The sequence below is a fragment of the Sciurus carolinensis genome, chromosome 11 (assembly GCF_902686445.1).
Source record: "Sciurus carolinensis chromosome 11, mSciCar1.2, whole genome shotgun sequence".
NCBI classification, from domain to species: domain Eukaryota; kingdom Metazoa; phylum Chordata; class Mammalia; order Rodentia; family Sciuridae; genus Sciurus; species Sciurus carolinensis.
In genome coordinates this window covers 79,030,202-79,053,650 of record NC_062223.1, presented here as the reverse complement: position 1 = coordinate 79,053,650, position 23,449 = coordinate 79,030,202, and the positions used below count along the sequence as shown (strand labels likewise).

The 23,449-nt window shown below is 40.7% G+C and overlaps 1 protein-coding gene and 1 pseudogene across 1 annotated transcript in view; one reads left to right on the top strand and one right to left on the bottom strand.

Annotated features, from left to right (window-relative positions):
- Window positions 1–6,007, bottom strand: part of Acer3 (alkaline ceramidase 3) — a 164,925-nt gene extending 158,918 nt beyond the window's left edge. Inside the window, exon 1 of the mRNA XM_047515803.1 lies at window positions 5,836–6,007. Coding sequence (XP_047371759.1) covers window positions 5,836–5,938 — 103 coding nt within the window. The 5' untranslated portion in view covers window positions 5,939–6,007. The remainder of the gene's footprint in view (window positions 1–5,835) is intronic.
- A 3,156-nt stretch (window positions 6,008–9,163) lies between these two features.
- LOC124959603 (40S ribosomal protein SA-like) lies at window positions 9,164–18,308 on the top strand (annotated as a pseudogene).
- Window positions 18,309–23,449: the final 5,141 nt, after the last annotated feature.

The window sequence follows — 23,449 nt, the reverse complement described above, 5'->3', positions numbered from 1 at the left end:
AAACAACTGTTATACTGGAGAGGAAGGGGAAGGGGAAAGGGAAGGTGAGAATTAACAGAAAAGAGGAATGAGGAATATTCCTGATTAATAGCAAGTTTACATTTTTTTATTTTTAAAAATTATTTATTTATTTTTTTACTGCTAGAGACTAAATCCAGGACTTTGAGCATGCTAAGCATGTGCTCTACCACTGAGCTGTACCCCCAGCCCAAAGTATCATATCTTGATAGAGGTTCAGTTACACAGGTGTACACATTTCTCAAAATTCAGCAAATAAAAACTTAAGATTTGTGCATTACATTGAATGTAAATTTTATACCAAAAGAAAAGAACATAAAGAACTGAACTTTAGTTAATGATATGAACGCTGATAAATTTAGGGAAAGAATACAGATGTCTGCAATTTACTTTGACGTGTGTCAAAAATAAATTGATGGACAGAGACAGGAATGGATAGATTAATAGGTACAAGATAAAACAACTACAACAAAATCTTAATAGTATAATCTAGATAGTGAGTAAATGAACATTCACTGCAGAATTCTTCCAACTTTGTTGTATGTGTGAAAAGTTTCACTTAAAAATCAATCAAGGGCTAGGGATACAGTTCTGTGGTGCAGCACTTGTCTAGTATGCCTGAGGCCCTGGTTTCAATCCTCAGCAACAGAAAGGGGAAAAAACATTCTCCTTTTATAGAAAACTGATACAGAGTACAATTAAGTGATTTGCCCAAAGTCACAAGCCTTAAATGGAGCAAAGTCCAGGTAGGGAATTTGATTCTGACTTGAAGGGCAGCAACCTTTCTGTTATACTTGTCCCACAGTAAAACATCTACGATTTTTGTGCCACCATAAATCACTTTTGTTATCTCTAGTGAGCTGTATCATTTTGCTGGGTTCTAAAATGTTTCTCCATGCCTTTGCTCTTCTGCAATACCTAAAACTCTTCACATTAAGTTTCCCTACTGACTAGGAAACACCTAGCAAAGGAAAAGGACAAAACTCAAAAACCAAAGAAATAACCTAAAATTTTAACCTAAAATAATGTACTGGGAAAGACTTTCATGTCCATTATTCTATGTATCCCATCTCAGTGAAGTTCTGCAAATTGCCATTTGAGTAATCATTCTATTATTTTTATTTACCCACATGCCAATTACTGCTCCATTTTTTTAAATCAATTTTTTCCCAACATATGCTAACAAACGACAGTTCTTCCTAGCTAATATTTTGGAAGATCTAGATAAATGCTAAGGAAAGATTAGACTTCAAAATACATTCCATCTTCAAGTGCCTACTATCTCTAATTGCTAACTACAGACCTGAGTCTAAAAACTGGTTTGGTGTGAGCTTGGGAAAGGCAAATGAAACATTCTAAATAATTTTAACCAGGTAATTGGAATTCTCCTTTACCTACTTTTAGGTAATATTTCTTTCATTAAGTCAATAGCACTTGAAATTCCACTTTGGAAAGACTGTTTGTCCTGGTAGAAAGACTTGTGAGACCTAAATTTGAATACCATTTCTGCCACTGTACGACACTAAGCAGGTTATTTAACTTCTCTGAGACTCAATTTCCTCTTCCTTAAAATAGGCTAACAGCCAGAAGCAGTGTTGTACACCTATAATTCCAGTTACTCAGGAGGATGAACAGGCAGATGTCAAGTTTGAGACTAGCCCTGGCAACTTATCAAGACCCTATCTCAAAATAAAAGGTTGGGGATGTAGCTCAGTGGTAGAGTAAGCTACAGTGGGTTCAGTTCCTAGAAGCCCAAAAAGTGGGGGGTGGGGGATATAGCATTAACCTACTTAATAGGAATGTTCTGAAGATTTTTAATACATAGGCAATCTTTACTGTGTAGGGTTTCAATGGGCACAGATTTCAGTTACCAGACTTTAGTTAAATAATGTCCATCTCCCAACAAAACAATTTAAATTTCAATTATCACTGTTTAGTAACTGTGAGTAATTCAATATAGTACAAACTTTGCTGCTAGATCTTTATTCCATAAATTATTACATAAACACTAAAAGAACATTATGATCAGTGACCAAGTCACTTCTTTCAAAGTCTGCTGCTAATTAATCACTGTGGATCTCTTATTTAGTTCATGTACAGAGACAAATTAGTCAACTTGCCTCCTGTCTCTTGGCAATAAACTTATATTTTATAGAAAAGAATAAAACAAAGAGCCAACAATGATGAAAGAGTAGCAGAGAAACCCAAAGTGTGTGAAATTTCTAATAAACATAAACAGAGTTACAGAAGAAATAGCTAACCATGGAAATGTTGATACTGCTAACACATGTCACTAGATAAGCAGCCTGAGAAACTTAAAGGCTAACAACATAAATGAACACAACAGTTGTGAAAAGGATGAAGATGTCCCAGAAGAAGTGAAAGTAGCAAAACCTTCAAACTAAAGGAACTCATGGAGATAGTTAATAATATTCAAAGTGCAAAGAATAAAATGTTGAAAGCCAATTTAAATTAAGAAAGGATTCACTGAGGCACAGCAAAGATACTTATTCCAAGCCATAAGTTGTGTGAGGAGCAGACAAGCACTGTATAAACTACTACTCCTGATAAGCTATTTTACAAAGAAATAAAACACTTTAATACCTGATGTTTTCAATTATTTAAGTTACAGTGTTCAAAGTAAATATTAGTTTTACTCTTTTCATTCCCCTACATATTTATAACCAACAGTAAGAGGGTTTACAAAATTTTACAAAAAAAAATTTAAAGGTTACAGAATAATTCTAACTTTTCATATTGATTACAAAGATTGCTTTGTCTGGTTTTATTGTGCATGGTTATTTATATGGTCCCACACTACCACACAAAATGAGGACTGCCTATACCTCTAAGTTCTGGCATCAACTGTCTTCTTATTTCACAGAGACAGCTCCCTTTCCCCAGGTTCTTATAATCTGCTTAAATGAAAAGAATTTGAATTGATGTTGAGTCATGCTAAAAAGATAGTTTTTCAGGTGCTGAAAGTGACTAAGAACCATATCTGAACATGCAATTGCCCAAACTCATCATTATAACCCAAAAATATATACCCTAATGCTGAAACACAGTTGAATAGTTGAAAGATACCTGAATAACTTGAATCGCTATTCAATTTATCTTTTGTGATAGTATAGGATTTCTTGTCTGTCCTCTCCCCCTTGGATGTGTGATCGAAATTATGATGGGGGAAGCAATACAGCATAACAGTTTTAAAGGCAGACCTCAGTATGAATACTATCTCTACGCCATTTATTGTGACTGTATATAAATTAGTTCTCAGAGATTCAATTTTCTAAACTGTGAAAGAGACAAAAATACCTCCTTTTTGAAATTATTGTAAAGATCAAAAGAGAAATTATATGAAGTGCTTAGCGAGTTGTGGCACAAGGCAAACACAGATAACTATAACTATGCCATTAATATAATGATAAAATGGCATTTATTTATTTTGAACACATATTTTAAACATTAGTAATCAGTATATTTTTCAAAGATCCATTTCTCTTACTTCAAGTTATAATAGACAACCACCACTTGCTGTGGTAAGACAACTTGACCTCAACTTCCTTCAGATCATTTTCTCCCGAGGTACATGCGCAAAGGGCTGCCAACATATTCACTCATCCTCTTCTTGTAACCCCTACGATTCCTATGTCAAAACCTCCCCTGCAGTCTGTTCAGTTTCCTCTTCTGAGGACATTGAGAACTTTGGCTATTTCCCATTTCTCAGAGCTCTCTGCCAGAATACTAGTTAGTATCTTGCTCTCTCATAATTCACATGACTCAACTGCCAGTATTCTCTTTTGATTCTAATCCAAAGCCTTGGTTCTAAACTAACAATCATTATACTATGTAGACCAATAAGGCTGTAAGGGTTCTAATGGCCAATGAAGTTTCCTTTCCTCTAGTAATTAATTCCTCCTCAGATAGTCACATTTGTTAGTTGAGCAATGTCTGCTTTAACACCTTTAATGAAAGTCCTCTTACCCTTAAGCCAACCTGTTCCATGATGATATTAGAAAGATTTTCCTTATGTTGAAGTTATTCCTTATGTTAGTTTCCTCCATCCATTGTCCCAATTCTAAATTCTAGAGAAATTGAGAAAGTTAACTATTTTATATGAGAGCCCATCCAATATTTGAAGATCTCCAAGTAAAAGGAAAAAAAAAAAAATCATACATTTCCAGCTCAGCTTTAAGTCCTCTCCCTTGTGACCATGGTCCTCTGGACCAGGTATGGACTCACCAAAGCAATCTAACAACAACTTGCTAAAATGTTTCCTCTGCCTATATTCAAGTTGCCAAGTAAATGCACTACAAATGATCCCTTTGCCCATATTTCTCCATTGTTATGTAAAAGTCATTAAACTAGTACTTCAGGAAAAATGACCCAGGCTAAATCATGGTCTAAAAGGAATGGGTATGAAAGTCTCAAAAGCTACAAAAAACATTGTTTTCTTTTTTTCAACAGTAAACTACTAGAACAGAATAAAGGATCATTTAGTATGAAACTCTTGCCTCTTTTTTTTTTTTTTTTTTTTTTTTTTTTTTTGAGACAGGGTCTTGCTAATTTTCTTAGGGCCTTGCTAAATTATTGAGACTGGTTGTGAACGTACAATCCTTCTACCTCAGTCTCCCAAATTGCTGGGATTCTGGGATTACAGGCCTGCCACCAGGCCTGGCCTCTTGCCTCTTTTCTACAAAGCCTAACACACATGCCTGGGAGAAGGACTCAACAAGGTTAGCTAAGAAGAGTTTTGCTTCATGTCCTGAGCAAGTGAATCCAATTAAAATAAGGCAGTAACAGCCAAAGAACAGTCTCTGCACCTTGCAGAGGTAGGTACCTGAAAGAAGGATGAAACCCCGTGCTCTTAAAACTGGACCAAAATAAACAACAGAAAAAGGGGCAGATTTCTCCAAGCCTGGCAGGAATAACCATCTAGGAAAACACACACACACCACCAACAACAACAACCCAGACCTGGACAGCAATGCCTGTTAGAGCAACAGCTTGAGAAGGACTCTTTCTTAAGTTCTCAGAAGGTGCATTTAGTGGAAGCATTGTTCTCAGATGACCCCTAGGAAGTCGGGTGAGATTCACAGTGAAGCAATGATGGGTCCCTCCTGCTCTTGGAAGGCTGGCACAAGCAGAAAGGTACAGATTAGGTTCTCTGCCTTCTACTTCTGGTGCAAGATGATAGTTGAATAGTCCTACCCAGAGCGCGGATAATTTCTGGTACCTGAAGATATGGGAGAGCGAGTTGGATCTCTGAAATCATAAGACTGTTCTCTGGAGGTGAGTGAGCGGGTCATATTAGAAACGAGAAAGAGGACGGGAAAGACCTTAGAGTTTTCACAGACTTGGGAAAAGATAAAGCTAGGAAGCGTCCCCTTCTCCCGTGCCCTTCCTGCTGAGGAGGTGGTGACAACAGTAGAGCAGGTGTCCTGGGCCCTCATTCCTATAAGCAGAGACCTCCACTCTCCCGACCTCTTCTGGAGCTGCCCCCTGCCTGTCTCCACCCCGCGGACAGGTAGGAAGTCCCATTCCCAGCCTCGCTTCTCAGGCTGTCCCCCTTAGGTTGGGCAGGGATACCCACTTCCCTTCCTATCCCCATATGAAGGCCAGCCGGACCAGACTCGGGCAGTCCTCACTCGACACACCGGACACCCCTGTCCACTCCCCTGCTTGTCTGCGGCCGCGGCCGCCAGGCCTGGTGCCTCCCCTCGCGGCCAGGTTCGCCCTCTGCCTTCTCCACACGGCGTCTCCACTCAGCCCGGCGTCCTTACTCCCTCGCCCCCCGCCTCAGGCCACACTCACAGAACTCGGCAATGTACTGGGTCACGAAATAGTTCTCCTCGCACCAGTCCAGCGTGGAGGTCGTGGGGCCCCAGTAACCCTCCCGGTCAGCAGCCGGAGCCATCGCGTCGCCGCCGCCACCCTAGCTGCGCTCGGATCAGCGGCTCCCAGGCCAGCTCCGGCCCAGCTCGCGCGCGCGCTCGCGCCCCGCCCTGAGGGCGGGGCCTGTGCCGTCACTAAGGCTGCCCTAGGGAGGACACGCCCACCGAGGGCGTGGCGGTCGCAGGGCCCACCCTGCGGGCGCCCAGTGGCATGGTCTGTTTTTCTTCTGTGATCCGGAAGGGAGGTGGAGACCGAAACTGTCCTGCCGGCCTGGACACCCCCTGTGGCGCTAGGTTGGGGGTTCCCGATACCCCGGAGGCTTTTTTCTGTCAGGATGTGTCCGAGCCTGTATTTGTGTGGGGGCGGTTTGATTTAATTGGGGCAGAGATGATGAAGCTTTCTCTATCAAGTCCCTGCTTGAGTAAACCTGTGCGGCGACGCATCTCAGGTTCTAACTTCAGCCACAGGCCTCAAATGGAAATCCAGGAACCGCATCCCTAACCAGCCCCCGTGATTCCCACGAAATAAGCCGTAATTATTTAATAAAGGTATAAAGTGTCATGGGGACAAAGGGAAAGGGCAACGACCTCTGGAACTGAAAGGAAAAGAAGAAGGAATAAAAAAAATTTAAAAAGTAGGTGCTAAAATCCTAAAGAGAACATACTAGATAAAGCACTTAAGTAGTTTACCAACTTCAGTTTGGGCTTCCAAGTGCAGAAGTTTCTGCCTTCTGGTTATCTGTAATTGTGCCCTACTCTCCAGGCAACTAACAACCTCTCTATATCCAACTTCAAGACCCAAATACTCCAGAGTGATCTATTGAAAAACCATGCGTTGGAGGTGGTGGCCCTCGCCTGTAATCCCAGCCACTTGGGAGGCTGAGACAGGAGAATCTGAAGTTCAAGGCCATCATGCGAAACTTATTTTGAGACAGGGTCTCAAAATAAAATTCAAAAACAGTAGTGGGGATGTAGGTCAATGATGCAACACTTGCAGAGAGCATGCATAAGGCTCTGGGTTCAGTCCCCATTCACCAGTGCCTTTTGTGTTCAGCTGCATCGAATTCTCCCCTCACCTCCCATATTCCTGCCTTTGCTTCTGAAGTCAGCTGGAATGGCCTTCCTTTCTTCATTTGGCTAACTCTCTACCTGTCCTTTAAAATCCAGCTCCCTGAAGCCCTCCCTGACTTTGATACCCAAGAGCTTCCTTTGATGTCACCCTGAGTAGACACATTGCTTTCAATTCTTTATGATGGTAACATGCAGGACTCTGCTTGACCAACAAGGTATGAAATGAAGAGAATACATTAAAGATGATACAATCATTGTTTTCTAAATAAAACAGATGAGGTGCAATTATATGTAAAAGACCAGACCAGAGAGATGAGGAACACACAACCTCTCCACAAAGTGATCCTAACATGATAAGTGCAGAACATTTACTTACTTGGTGCAAAACCTACAAATAGAGGTAGTGTGTTTTAATAAAAAATAGTAGGACACCTGAAATTTTTCTTTTGAAGACATTGAGCTTCTGCTATTTACTGGGACCTGACTGACTGGATGCTGGGAACACAAAGAGGTAAAGGAGTAAGATCCAAGAAGGCAGTTTACAGTGAGAGAAATAAAAGCCACTGAAGTGTGGGAGACTTCTGTTTCTAAGCATTTTTAAATCTCATTATCCAAAAATTGATTTTGTGTATGTTTTTTGTTTGTTTGTTTTTTGGTGCCAGGGATTGAACCGAAGGACACCTAACCCCTGAGAAATATCCCTAGTCCTTTTATTTTTTATTTTGAAACAGGGTCTCACCAGGTTGCTTACAGCCTCGATTAGATGCTGAGGCTGGCTTCAAACCTGTGATCCTCCTGCCTCAGCCTTCATAGTGGCTGGGATTATAGGCATGTGCCACCATGTTTGTGTGTATGATTTTAATATATATTAATTCTAAGTGTATATAATTTATAAATGAGTCAATGTATATATAATTGTATACTTAAACTGAATGTGCAAAAAATATGTACTCAAAAAGTGTTTTGCTGAAGAGATATGTAGTCAAAACAGTGTATCAACTGTATTAACCACAACAATAGAATGTGATAATACTTTGCTTGGAGTATATAGGGGTTTGTGAGGTCCAAGCTCCCCACCCCTGTTCCCGTGGAAATAAACCCTGAGTAGCAAGTGACTCAAGGCAGGAGATAAACCTTGTCTGAGTCCACACACATGCAGTGTTCATCAACTGTGGGCAACAAACAAACAAATAGAAAACTGCCATAACAAGGACAGAATTTGAGAGAAATTCCCCCACTCAGGAGAAAAGTAGTGCTGCAGAACAATCACTCAGAAATCAAAGTAAATTACACAGTTCCTTCAGCAATGTCTATTTTCCTTTCTTCTCTTTTTCTAAAAATCTCCCCCCACCACACACACTGAGTATAAAAGCAATGCATGGAAATGTAAGGGACCCAGAATAGACAACGCTGTCTTGAAAACAAACAAACAAAAAATAACAAAGTTCTCAATATGAACACTTACTGCAATAATTAAGACATTGCAGTACTGATATAAGAATGGGCATATAGTTCAATGGAATAGATTCGAAACTCCAGCATTAAATCCTTGCATTTATAGTAAACTGGTTTTAAACAAGGGTGTGAAGACAATTCAATAGGAAAAGAATCGGCTTTTCAACAAATGGTGCTGAAACAACTGGATATCCACATGCAATAGAATGAAATTAGAACCCCTCCCTTCCTGCCACAACAAAATTCAACTCAATATAGATCAGAGACCTAAAATGCAAAAGCTAAAACTACAAAATATTTGTAACCTTGGACTAGGCAAATGATTTTTTAAATATAAAACACTCAAAAGCACAGCAATGAAAGAAAAATAGATAATTGGATTTCATCAGAATTACAAACTTTTTTGTTGCAAATGACAGCATCAGGAAAACAAAAAGACAACCCACAGAACGGAAGAAATTGTTTGCAAATCTTATACCTGATAAGAGACTTGTATCAAAATATAGGAAGAACTCAACTGAAAAATGAAAACACAAATAACTCAAAGAATGGGCAAAGGATCTGCATAGATATAAAAATGACCAATAAACACATATTCAACATCATTAGCCCTTAGAGAAATCCAAATCAAAACGAGATATCAGCCTTTCTGCGCTACCCAGGGAGGGGTCCATATGGCGTTGTTCTTGATTCCTGTCATAACTTAAAGAGAAACTGTCACAATGTCCAGAGCCCTTGATGTCCTGCAAATGAAGGAAGAGGATGTCCTCAAATTCCTTGCAGCAGGAACCCACTTAGGTGGGCACCAACCTTGATTTCCAGATGGAACAGTATATCTACAAAAGGAAAAGTGATGGCATATACATTATAAATCTGAAGAGAACCTGGGAGAAGCTTCTGCTGGCAGCTCGTGCCATTGTTTCCATCGAAAACCCTGCCCATGTCAGTGTCATATCCTCTAGGAATACTGGCCAGCGGGCTGTGCTGAAGTTTGTTGCTGCCACTGTGTCACTCCTATCGCTGGCCGCTTCACTCCTGGAACCTTCACTAACCAGATCCAGGCAGCCTTCCCGGAGTCACATCTTCTGGTGGTTACTGATCCCAGGGCTGACCACCCGCCTCTTACAGAAGCATCTTATGTCAATCTGCCTACCATTGCTCTGCATAACACAAACTCTCCTCTGTGCTATGTGGACATTGCCATTCCATGCAACAATAAGGGAGCTCGTTCTGTGGGTCTGATGTGGTGGATGCTGGCTTGAGAAGTTCTGCGCATGCGTGGCACCATTTCCCATGAACATCCATGGGAGGTCATGCCTGATCCTTACTTTTACAGAGATCCTGAAGAGATTGAAAAGGAAGAGCAGGCTGCTGCTGAAAAAACTGTGACCAAAGAGGAATTTCTGGGTGAATGGACTGCTCCAGCTCCTGAGTTCACTGCTACTCAACCTGAGGTTGCAGACTGGTCTGAAGGTGCGCAAGTGCCCTCTGTTCCTATCCAGCAGTTCCCTACTAAAGAATGGAGTGCCCAGCCGGCCACTGAAAACTGGTCTGCAGCTCCCACTGCTCAGGCTACTGAGTGGGTAGGAACACCGAGTAGTCTTGAGCTGTTCTGCAGAAACTTATTAAGCAAAATGGAAATAAGGTTATGGAAAATAAACAGCAGTTTCTTAAGAAAAAAAAAGAGATATCACATAGGATGCTATAATCAAAAACAAAGATGATAACAAATAATGGCAAGGCTGTAGAAAAATTGGAACCCTCATATATCACTGGTGTGTAAAATGGCTAACTGCTTTGAAAACACTTTTAAGTTCCTCAAAAGGCTAAACTAACTTATCATATGTCTTGGCAATTCTATACACCTAGATATATACCAGGAGAATTTAAAACATAAGCCTACAAAAAATTTGAACAAGAATGTTCACGGCAGCATTATTCACAATAGCCAAGAATTGGAAACAAGCCAGTGTCCATCAACTGATGGGTGGGTTAGAGTGTGGTATATCTTTGAAATGAATGATTTCTCTGTAATAAAAAGAAATGAAATATGCATACATGATACAGATGGATAAGCCTTGAAAATCTTATGCTATGTCAAAGAAGTCAGACACTAAAGGGCACATATTATGACTCCATTTTTTTGAAATATCCAGAATAGACAAATCTATAGAAACAGAAGATAAATCAGTGGTTGCTTAGGACTGAGAAGGGGAGCAGGAATAGGTAATGACTGCTAATGGGTTCAGGTATCTTTTGGGGATGATGAAGTGATCTAAAATTAAGTTGTAGTAATGGTTGCATAACTCTGAATGTGAAAAAAGGAAAAAAAACATGGAATTGTACACTCTAAATGACTGAACTGTGTGGTATATAAATTATTTATATATATATGTACTGGGGATCAAACTCAGGATCTTGTGCTTGCGAGGTAAGCACTCTACCAACTGAGCTATCTCCCCAGCCCTTAAATTATATCTTAATAGAGTCAGATCTTTAAAAATTGAAGTTTCATCTTGGAAAATTTAGAACAAGAAAATGGAAAAAAAGAGAAACCACTCAGAATCTCACCAACTGGCAATAACCATTGTCAATGTTTAAGTACATTTTTCTCACAGTACTTTGTCTATATATTTTTTTACATAACAGATCTAATACCCTTAAATTTCACATTCCTTCACAAGTATTTATTTATTTATTTATTTATTTATTTAATGAGGTGCTCTGGATCAAACCCAGTGCCTCACAAGTGCTAGGCAAGTGCTCTACCACTGAACCACAAACCCAGCACTCGTAAGCATTTCTTATGCCATTAAAAATCCTCATGAAAAAGGTACATTCATACATTGCTGGTGGAGTTGCAAATTGGTGCAACCATTATGAAAAGCAGTATTGAGGTTCCTTAGAAAACCTGGAATGGAACCACCATTTGACCCAGCTATCCCACTCCTTGGTTTATACCCAAAGGACTTAAAATCAACATTATACAGTGACACAGCCACATCAGTGTTTATAGCAACTTGATTCACAATAGCTAAACTATGGAACCAACATATGTGCCCTTCAACAGATGGGCATGGATACACAATGGAGTATTACTCAGCCTTAAAGAAGAATGAAATTATGGCATTTTCTGGTAAATGAATGGAGCTGGAGAATATCATGCTAAGCAAAATAAACTCATCCAAAAACCAAAGACTGAATGTTTTCTCTGATATATGATGCTAATTCACAATAGGGGGTGACTAGGGAAGAAGAGAAGTACTTTGGACTAGGAAGAGGGGAGAGGAGGGGAGAGAAGGGGAGGTGGTTTGCTGGTAGGAAGGACAGTGGAATGAATCAGACATTATTACCCTATGTGCATATATGACTACACGACTGGTGTGATTTTACATCATGTATAACCAGAAGAACAAGAAGTTATACTCCATTTATGTATGATGTGTCAAAATGCATTCTACTGTCATATATAACTCATTAGAACAAATAAATAAATAAATAAGGTATGGCCTATGTAACAGGAGGAAACCAGAAAATACTATTAACCTAGAAGCCAAGTGATGAAAATGTGCAAAGATCCTTTTGACTAGACTCTTTATTCTATGCATTGATTAAAAAGGTATTATGTATAATATATTGAACACAGCTGAGAAGAGCTAGTAACTTCATCTATTTTACTGACAAAATGTAGACTCGCATCACACATTTCTTCTTTTACTTTGCTATTTGTTTGGATGGCGCATGCATTAGATTTTTTTCTTCTGTCATAGTTGACTCTATTTTCATATCAATCAAAATGCCCCCCTTAAATCATCAGTTAAATCACAAAAAATCCTCATGAATATCATTAATTGATCTATCATATTCATTTTTAAAGTTATACCATAGTGTACTTTATTATGTTGTATCTATTTTACTATCCCAATATTTAGGCATTTCCAGTGTCTATATAGGTGGTTCCCAACTTACAGTGGTTTGATTTTACCATAGTGTGAATAGTACCCATACAACCATTCTGTTTTTCAATTTCATACAGTATTCAATAAATTCCATGAGATATTCAGCACCTTATTACAAAGTAGGCTTTGTTTTGATTATTTGCCCAGGTGTAGGCTAATGTAAGTGTTCTGAGCACAGGCTGAGCTAGGATGTTTGGTAGATTAGGGATATTAAATGCATTTTTTCACTTATGGTATTCTCAATTTAGAATGTCAAGGAGCATCTGTACTTATTTTTCAACTAACAAACAAGAACCCAAATTTTGAAAGCTTTCAACCAGATTCCTATTGAAAACTATTTTTATTAGTTCCCAAAATGACAAAAGAACTCCAACCTATAAACCATTTTTCCACATGATATGTTGTGCCATGTCACAACTGCAAAGGAAAATCTAAAGCCACAAAAACCAAATGTGCACACTCATCATAGGTTAAATAATCTTATGATCTACAAGTTTCTTCTTGACCTTTTTTCTGATCCATGATCAAACACATTATCCACTGTACCATTAGCCCATATTTCTTGACCTTTCTTAACTCTGGGCATGGTTTTGGAAGCCCCTCAACACTTTTACAAAATTTGAATAAGTAAAAGTCAGTTCACATAAGAATCAGCCAAATGAATTGGACATCTTCTACAGACCAAGACTTAAGCCTAGTGTTGGGAATACAGAATGGAAGAACATAGCTCCTGTTTTTGAACCTGCTGATAATTTACCTGGCAAAATGAAATAGGACAAAACAACTCACCAAGCAAGCTTAGCAAATTCATTTTCTAATTTTATTTATTAAAATTATTTAACAACCTCCAACTACATGTTAGAAATTATTCTAGGTAATGGAAGAGGACAGAACAGATACATCTCAAGGGTCAAAATGGACTGACAATTATAACGGCTAACATTAGTATTTACTCTTCCTGGCACTGCCCTGCCGTTAGAATTATCTTTTGACATCTTTCTAACAGTCCTATGAATTCAGTACTATCTTTAATCCTCATTTACAAATAATAAATGGATGGAATGAGTTAGAAATTTCACCCACGGTTAAGAATCCAGGCAGTGCGGTGCCAATGTCCTATTCATATCTCCTATGCCAGGCTGGCCTTGCAGGAGCCCAGAGAAAGGGGGATGTGCTGAGCAGGGAGAACTGAAGGGCCAACACCTGGAGTGTAAGAATGAGGCTTGAGGAGTCTGCAGGGACAGTAGCATTAGGAGAGTAAAGGTTTTTTGAGCAAGTGAGGACACAGGTGAGTTTGCAGAAGGGATGACGGAATGATTGAACTGGAGGCTTTCCGAGGACTGTTACAGCGATCCTGTGAGGAGCAGTATTGATGAAGAGGAAGGGCAAATTTACAGGTGATTAGCAGGAAGAGTCAATAGGATTTGGAGAGAACCTTGGAGACAGAGTTGAGGGAGAAGGAGGAGATGGCTTTCTAGCTATTCCCAGCCATTGGAAAGATCAGAAAATTAATCTGGTGGCAGTGGTGGATGGGGTAGTTGGTCAGGGCATGAAGTGGAGAAAGCGTTTCTGGGCAGAAAAACAACCTGCAAGGACTTGAAAGAGCAGGAGAAAGATGGGCAGAATGAGACATTCAGAGCAGCTGAACTTGTGCTCGGAGATGGGGGAGGGGTAAGCACAACTCTCCAACTGAGGACGGAAAGGTTGGGGCCTCATGTGCTGTACTGAGACCTTTGGGGTTTATCCAGTGACAGCAGGAGTGTTCAAGGAAGGAAATAAAATGTCCAAATCCACATGTGAGGGAAAATAGGTTTGGGGGTTTAGGGTTTTGTTTTTTTTTTTTTTTTAAGTGGGGCAGGATAAGGAAAAGAGAGATCAGGCAAATCCACTAGGAGGTTGTGGCAAATAATCTTGGCAAAGGCAAAAACAGACAGGTTAAATTGCAATGCAGATCTTGGGCAGGCCTGGCACTAGCCCTCCTGGAGAGAACCAAGTTTCCTTGTTTTGTGGGAAACAGGAGGGCTGAGGTTTACCAGGTTAGCTCCGGAGCCCAAGACACACCACCCTGGGAGGTGACACCACACGTTTGACAAGAGTCACCAGCCCTTGCTTAAACACCTGGAAAGTTGTTACAAAATAAATTTCATGGGGATTGAGTATTCACTAAATAGCCCGAAATTGATTGTTTTGTTTTGAATGAGGTTATGGAAGGTTATCAACGATAAAGTCATCTAAGGACATTGCCCCTGGAACAGAAACTCCTTTCAACATGGCCTACAGAGCTCTCTCTGTCCTGTAACTCATGAAAGTCATTTACACGTGCGCCTGTTGGGGTGCCTGGTTCTCTCCTATTCACCCCAGGGCTGTCATTACCCTCTAGATGACCTGAATCTCTGCCTCTAACCCAGATCTCCAGAGCTTTAGCTCTTGAATCAATTAGGATCATGTTTTGCTACAGGTGACAGAAAACCAGTTCCAGTACCTTAACCAGATAAGGATTTTGTTTTTCTCAGGTGGTAGACAGCCAGGACCACGACTCAGCAGCACAATGCCAGAATCCTGTCTTTCTATTCTTAGCATGTGGTCTTCATCCTCATGGTCACACCATGGCTCATTCTTGTCCCAAGCATCCCAATCCTGTTTAGGCAGGAGGAAGGGAAAAGGGCAAGGGTAAAAAAATAACGCCAGCTGGGCCTGTTTGTTGTTATCAGAAAAACAATAGTCCCTCCAGAATCTCTACCCAGTGATATCCATTTAGAGCCCTTTGGTCAGAAGAGGGTTCTGAGGAGCAACCGTAGAGTCTGGGAAGACTGGCAAGAGAGTCTAGGAGAGTGACTATTTTCACTGGGCATATGGCCATCTAAGCCAAAACTGACTTCTGTTAGGAAAGAAGTAGGGGGGAAACTGACGGGATCTCCCACAGACCTGCCTTTCCAGTTATCTTCTGAATACCTCTGCTTGGATATTTCAAATTCAATATGTTCTAAAGTGATTTTATCATTTTCCCTCCAGACTAGTTTCTCTTTCAGTAGTTTCTTTACTATGGTGAAATGTACAACCATTGACCCAGTTTGCTAACGTTACTTGACTCCTCCTTCTCCCCATCCAGGCACATCAGATCAGTTATCAACACCTGTGGTTTCTTCTGTCCACTTCCCTCTTTCTCCCACAGCCACTGTGTCAGTCCAGGTCTTCATGGCCTGTGCTCTAACTGATGGCCCTGAGGAAAGTCTTGCCCTTCCCATCTCACAACCTCTTTTTTGTACTGTGGCTGCCAAAGGACTCTTTCTTCAACTCAAAACTATCACTGTCCCCCTCCAAGTAAACAAATTATTTTCAGTGATTTTCCATTACCATAGGCCCAAACTCACTGACTCAACCAGCAAGAGTCTTTGACTTGGTCCTGCCCACCTCTTAGACCTTGCTACCATATTCCTAAAATACTTTCTATTCCCTATGACAGTTGCTTCTCTTGATCCTGAGCTTTTGTGAACATTGTTCTTTCAGCTTGGAAGTCCTCTTTCCTTTCTGCCCCAATCACTAACTTTTTCTGATCTTTTAGGTCTCTGCTCAGACCAGGCTTATTCCAGAATCTCTTTCCCCATCTCCCATTGCAACTCCTATCACTCTGCCTCTGATCATCTGTTTACTCCTCTTTCTCAGCAGCAGGATCAGTGGCTCTCAAACTTCACATCAGAATAGCTGCTTGTTATGTTCCACTGCAAACCTGAAGAGGAAGAATCTCTAGAGCCCTGATGGAGTCTTCATACTGAGTAAATAGCTTGGTTCATTGTGAGTCAAGTGGTCCAAGAACCACATCTTGAGAAATACTGAACCAGATTCTGGACAGCTTCAGCACTAGCAATGCATCTTGGTCCCCAGTTTGTCCCTAGTGCCTAGCACAGAGCCAGACACAAAGTGGGTCAGCTTTCTACTCCCCCTCCTCCTTCCTCTCCTCTACATTGTCTTACCCAAATAAAATAATGATTACTGGTTACAGGGTAGCACAGACTTTGATGTCAGATAGGTAAATAGGTCAATCAATTGACTAACCGGTATAAATCAATTGATTAACCAGTCTCTTTCTGTGATTCTCCATATCTGCATGAAGTCCAATGACACACCTGGGATTTGCCTCTTATTATCTCTAAGACTCTGAGCAATTTGTTTGACCTTTGCTCTTTCACCTAAAAATTTAAGATAATATTTATACTTCCTTTAAAGCTTACAGTTAAGAGTAAAACAATGCCTGAACAAATAGTGAGAACTTGAGACACATTGGCCATTTATTATTATTTCTATTATTACTACAACTATTTATGGAAGGGTTGTTAAACTGCAGGCAGGCATTTGAGTAAACATTTTTATATGCATTATTTCATTTAATTCACACAGTCAACTAGCAATAAAAGGTGTCTGTCACCTAGCAATCACTATTCTCATTTTACCATTAAGACAACCAAGGCCCTAAGAGGCAACATAATTCATATTAGGAAAGGAGAGAGCAAGTGGAAGGGATAAAGTTCGAATTTAGTTAATAAGGAAACTTAAGATTAATCAAATTTGGCAACCAGGTGGAACAACATGAACTTTCAATATTGCTGATGGGAATGTAAATTGATATGTGCTCTCCTTGGAGAGTAATGTCTGTCAATGGTGAAGATGTGCATTCTGCATGATTCAATGAATAGACTCTTAGGGATAAATTCTAAAAAATTCTCATGCCTATATATGAAGAGACATGTATAAGAATATTTATCACATGATTTCTTATTGAACAGAATTATATTTAAATGAACTGGAGTATAATAAAAAAATGCAACACTATACACCAGTTATAATGAATGACTCTCAAAATACATTGAGAAAAAAACAAAATAGCCACAGTAGGATACCATTTATATAAAGTTTAAAATATGCAAAACAACACCGATTTTAAAAACACACATAGAATTCATTAACTCCAAATTCAAGATAACAACCTAGGGCTGGGGATGTAACTCAATGGTATCACAAAAACAAACAAAAGAAAGATAGTGATCTATAGGGAAAGAAAAGAGTGGAATTAAGAAGACTTCCACAGAGACCTTCATGGGTGTATCTAATACTTTGTCTCTTAACAAAGCTTAGCTGCCGTGTGTAGTGGCACCACCTGTAATCCCAGCAGCTGGGGAGGCTGAGGCGGGAGGATCACCAGTTCAAAGCCAGTCTCAGCAAAAGGGAGGTGCTATGCAACTCTGTGAGACCCTGTTGCTAAATAAAATACAAAATAGGGCTGGGAATGTGGCTAAGTGATCAAATGCCCCTGAGTTCATAAGTGTTATAGATTTCAGATTTTGGAAGATTGCATATACACAATGAAGTACTCATCCAGGACCCAAGTCTAAACCTAAAATTCCTTTGTATGTCATATATACCTTGTACATATAAACCTGAGGGTCATTTTATGCAAAATTTTTAGTGCATCTACATTTTGACTGCAACCCCTCTGATGAGCTAAGGTGTGGACTTTTGCCACTTGAGGCATCCTATTGTTGCTCAGAGTTTCGGATTCTGAAGCATTGTATATCCTCAAACTGTAGAGCAAAATACTCTGATGTGACCGAGCTGGGTAATGGTTGTAAAGAAGTTAGTTACTTTAACCCATTTTCAGGTTTGCTTTAAATAATTTGTAAAGACTTCATTAAGAACACGTTTAAGAGGGACTTTGGGGTCCAGAAACGTTCCAGAATCTCCTTTGGGCCATCCCTTCCACCTGCAGCCTGCCCCCTGCTGCCTTCCTAAGCCTCTTGGCTTCCTGGGAGTCTACCCTTACAAGTTCTTTGGCCCGTGCCGACGACTGACTGGTCGCGCAGGCCTACGGGCGCCCACCCACTTGGAGTCTAGCAAGCCTTGGGTGCTAGCATGACCTGGTCTGCAGCTCCCCGCAACTCCTGCCCCAATCGGGACACCTGCTCCAGTCCAGAATCGGGTTAGTATTAAGGTCCACCCGCTGGAGCTGCACCCTGCCAGAAATCTCCACATCTCGACCGTTGCCCTGCCCAGCTCCAGCCAAGGCTGACGCAAGCGATGGCAGGAGCCTGGTGTGCAGAGCAGGCACCACCCCAATTGGCCCGCCCGGTGAGTTCCCGGTGGCTGCTTCCCAGGGTCCAGGAGGCCCCGCTGCCAGTTGTGCCATGCGGCCTCCCTGTTGCAAACCTCAGCCAAAAACTGGGAGTGCGCAGGACGCTGCAAATTCCTGTTTTAATTTAAAAAAAAAAATTTTTTTTTTTTCTGGTGCTGGAGACTAAACCCAGGGTCTTGCACATACTAGGCAAGCGCTCTACCACTGAGCTACACCCTCAGTCCCTCAGCATTTTTATAGCATCAAGAACTTGTGAGCCTCCCGAGGTCCATTAGTACTGTAAGATCTGATATGAAAAGATGAAACGTGGCTTGATTATTGATAAGCACATAAAGCAGGTTATAAAACAGTATGTGTAATGTGCATATAGGAAAAAAAAAAAAAAAGCCAGAAATGAGTGTCTATGTAAAATGGAATTAGGAATTATTTTATGACTGATTGTATTTGCTAAACTTTCTACTGTTTTAACAGCTAGGTTTTAACACATGCACAGGTTTAAAACTTCACCAAGTTCAAAAGAAACTCAGTCTTCCTCTTACTCCCTTCCGTGACTTCCTCTCCAGCAGAAGATTTTCATACTGAAACAAAAGGACATTTGCATTTTGATATATAAATGAATAGAATGTTTGTTCCTGAGTTTGTTCCATTAACTGGAGACTGGAGATTTTTAGGATAAGGGGAGGAAGTCAACTTTGGAATCAGGGTTTTCAACCCCAGAGGCCTGGCTAGTTGTGGTCTTAAGCAAGCCACCAAGACTTTCTAATTCTCAGTTGTCTCTTCTTCAAAATGGAGGTTGTCACGCTTCCCAATATTTTATTGTAAAGATTTGATGAGATGGCTCTCTGCTTCCTGGTTGGCACGTCCGGAGCTGCTTTTCTCCCCCATGCCCTTCTGCCATGAAGTTCTGCCTCATCTTGAGCCCAGAGCTATGGAGTCAGTTGACCATGGACTGAACCTTTGAAACCAGGCTCACCTTGAGAGTTTGCCTTGAATTTCAGAGGAGATTTTGGACTTGGATTTTGGAGCCCTTGAGGCACAGTGATGAAAAAGCTAACTAAAACGAAAGTGTTCCTGCCATGTCTCTTAGGTGTCAGACTAGCTTCCCTGAATGTATTGAGTGAAAGAAAAGTTCCTACTGGAGGACTGCAGATCAAGAGATAAATTCACCCGGATCTCTGTTAATGCCTGAGTACAAGCTGGGACCAGGTCTGAGAGAGGTTGAATTGGGAAATGCAAAGGTACCTGATGTGCAGGCAGAGTGGTGTAGTCTTCAAATTTTTGAGAGCTATTTCTGGCAGAACTTAGTTCAGTTAGAATAAGCCAAACCTGGCCAGAGTAGGAGGAGATTTTTTTGGATTCAGATATAAAGATGGGGACCTCCAGAAGTGCCTTGCCTGAATGCAGTAGCAATTTTGATGCTGGGTAGTACCGAGGACAATGTATCAACAAGTAGATGGGGGATACCAAGCAAAACTAATTGCAAAGGCAGACTGAGACAGTACCCAGCACAGCAGGAACGAGGAGGAAAAATTTACATGATTGCTTTTTGGAGCAGGTGGGACTAGCCTCTTCTCAGTGGACTAAAGGGAGCCCGCTTCCAGGGGCTGCACACAGGGTACCTCATGCCTCCTAGGCACTGTTCCATGCAGTAATACCTGCTATGTCCTAGGTCTTCAAACTTGATTCTTGGTCTAGGGCTAAAAGGATCTACAGAGAATGGGCAAGCTCTTATGAATATCTCTGTATTCACATTTATGCATTTTTTTCAAGTTCCATATGATTATCTGAACTGAGTCCTCTGAATATGTGCCAATCTGCAATATTCAAGATATTTGCTACTGGTTATCTGTCAGAATAGTTTCTCTGAATGTATTGAGCAAAACAAAATGTTTTGAACAGGACTACAGAATAAGAGATAATACATCCGGTAATTCTGTGGGTTTGAGCGAAACTCAAATTCTGAGTTAGAAATATTTCAATTACCATTGAACTTACTAATTATTGAAATAGAAAATTGCTTCAGTGAATAAAAAAGAAACCAGAAAAAAATATTAGATGAGATAATATGTAGAAAGCACTTGGTGCCATTGTATGAATGCAGATGCCCAGTAAATGCCAGCTGCAGTCTTTCTGGTAATTATTATTACAGGTATGTGTCACAGGAACTGGCACTTTTCAGAAATGTCTGTTAGACACTGGGCTGATCATCCATTTACTTGGCAGGGGATAATTTCTGAGATGAAAAGTAGGTATAAAAAATTCCCTTGAAGGTGATGTGGACTTTAAGGAATCACAAATTCTTCTGTCACTGGGTGACTGGGGGATGCAGTGAAGGGCTGAGATTAAGCTCTGTAGCTAAAGCAGGCCACATAAGGCTGTGAGCAAACCCAGATATATCTGCTCTGAAAAGTCCCAGAAAACGCATGCCTCCACCAACCAGAGGAAGATGAAGAGCTGGGTCCAGGAATGAGGAAGCTCATGTGCACTCATCTCGGCTGAACTTAGTGTCCTTGTGTTCTGTGGGTAAACAGTCTCCTGCGTGTGTGTGCTTACTCATGCTTTGGTTTAGGACAAGGAATGTGGAGCTCTTGGATTGTCTTCACAGGGATTGGGGGCAGGTGGAAGACATACTGGGATCAGGTAAGGGACCAGTATTTGCTGAACCCTGATGATATTTGGGGCAATTTATACACATTTTTTTCTATTGCATCTCTATATTTTTTTTTTTTTTGGTGGTGCTGGGGATTGAACCCAGGGCCTTGTGCTTGACAAGTCAGCACTCTATGAACTGAGCTATATCCCCAACCCTATAATTTTTTGAGGTAGGAGTTACTGCCGCATTTGTATAGAGTGACTTGATGATGGTCACACAGTTACTAAGTGATGGAGCTGAAACTCCCACTCAAAAACTGACTTACCAAGCTGCCTGCCAAACCCATTGCCTTGAAGAAAGTGTTTAGGAAGAAGTGCTGAAGGTAGTGGAAAGTAAGGGCTCTGAAATTAGAAAAGCCGAACTTAATTCTTTCAGGGTGAATCAATGATCTCTGTCCTTGGTTTTCTTTTCTGAAAAATGAACTTTATGATCCCTGTAGCACTGGATGCTTACACAGATCAGGTAGGTCTGAAAGTGCCGCTTCAACTTCAGAGAGCTATGTAAATGTTCATGGTGGTTGTTGGGAGCTTGAATTTGAAGATGTCTCTGAAGGAGACTGTGCCCAGCAAGGTAAGAGATGCAGGGTCAGTCCTCTGCTTGCACCTGGGAGAGGAGAGGGAGGGATTGGCTAGGCTCCACCGGAGCAGAAGTGTTTTGCACAGTATTTGGTACTTCAAAGCAGATCAGTAAACATTAACTGAAATTAATCCAGACACTCCATGGGAAGTGGTTTGGGTGAGAATTGATCCTTTCATTAAATATTTGTCACTCACTCTCTGAAAAGTCCTGCTGTGGGCCCTGGGGAGATAAAGGAAAAGAAAACAAGTCCTCTAGAATATGAGATAGAGGGTGCTATGTACCACTGGGTTCTCTGGGACTGCTGTAGAAATAGGATGAAAGACCCTTGAACTAATAGCTGAAAAGGGCAGTGATCTGCATCCTCACAGAGGTAGGGAGAGCTGTGGATGGCCAGAGGTGGAGGGAAGATGCCTGCTTGGGGGCAAGAGAGGAGAGTAGGAAAGATGGAAAACAACAGGTGGGAGATTAAGGCCCAGGGCCCTTCGTTCTAACTCAGTGGGTATCAACATCAATTTGAAACATGGACCTTGGTGGGTTGAGGGATCTAGAGAAAGGAGATAGGGAGGGATGAGGTTGGGAGAGAGACTGCTGGGATGCTATGAGGAATGGGATAGATTGGGGAAAGGGAATTATCCAGAGAGGAGCTCTTTTTCATAGGGTATGGGCCAGGCAGTAGGTTTCCTTGTTGATAGACCACTTTAGGACACTTCAGGGAGATTCAGCATTAAGTCTTGAACTTTTATTAGACCCAATCTTTAGCTATTTACTGGATTTTCTTCATCTGAACTTCAGTTACTTCATAAACTGATGCTAACTATATGAACATCATATGGTGGTTATAAGGAATGAATTAGATCAACGCTTACTTGTGCCTCAAGAAGCATATAAGAGAACATTCCTAACTATGCTGTGTATAATGCAGAAACACTGGAACCATCTTAAGTGCCCTTCAACTCAATGGATTAATAATTGTAATGTATTTCTAAAACAGAATACAGCCAAGAAAATGAATGAATTAGGATTCCACTTTATCAACAAAAATGAATTTCAGGGACATAGTGTTGAATGAAAAAAGTCAGTCACAGAAAAGCATATATACTTTAACACTTTTTATCTAAAATTTTAAAACATGAAAAACTAAAAAAAAAAAATACCCTTTGAGGATATAAATATATGTTAAAACTATAGAGAAAAACTAGGGAACAAAACAGAAAATTCACAAATATAGTTACCTCTGGATGAGAAGGAAGGAGATGTAATGGAGTCAGGAAGTCACTGAGGTGACGGCAAAGGTCATGGTAATGTTCACTTTTAAAGATCTGAATTTAGCGGGGTGTGGTGTTGCATGCCTGTGATATCAGCCGCCTGGAGGCTGAGGAAGGAAGTTCATGGGTTCAAAGTCAGCCTCAGCAACTTAGTGAGGCACTTAGCAACTCAGTGAGACCCTATCTCTAAATAAAATACAAAAAAGGGCTGGGGATGTGCTCAGTGGTTAAGTACCCCTGGGTTCAATCACCGGTACCCCCCCCAAAAAAAAATTTAGGTGCATGAGTTTTGTTGCATCATTATTCTTTATGCCTTATACATATTTTGTAGGTATTTTTTCACCTGCTTAGTACTAATACAAACAATTAAAAAAACTATTCCATTCCTGAACTTAGCTTTTGCCCCTGTGGTCTTTTGTGGGTTCAAC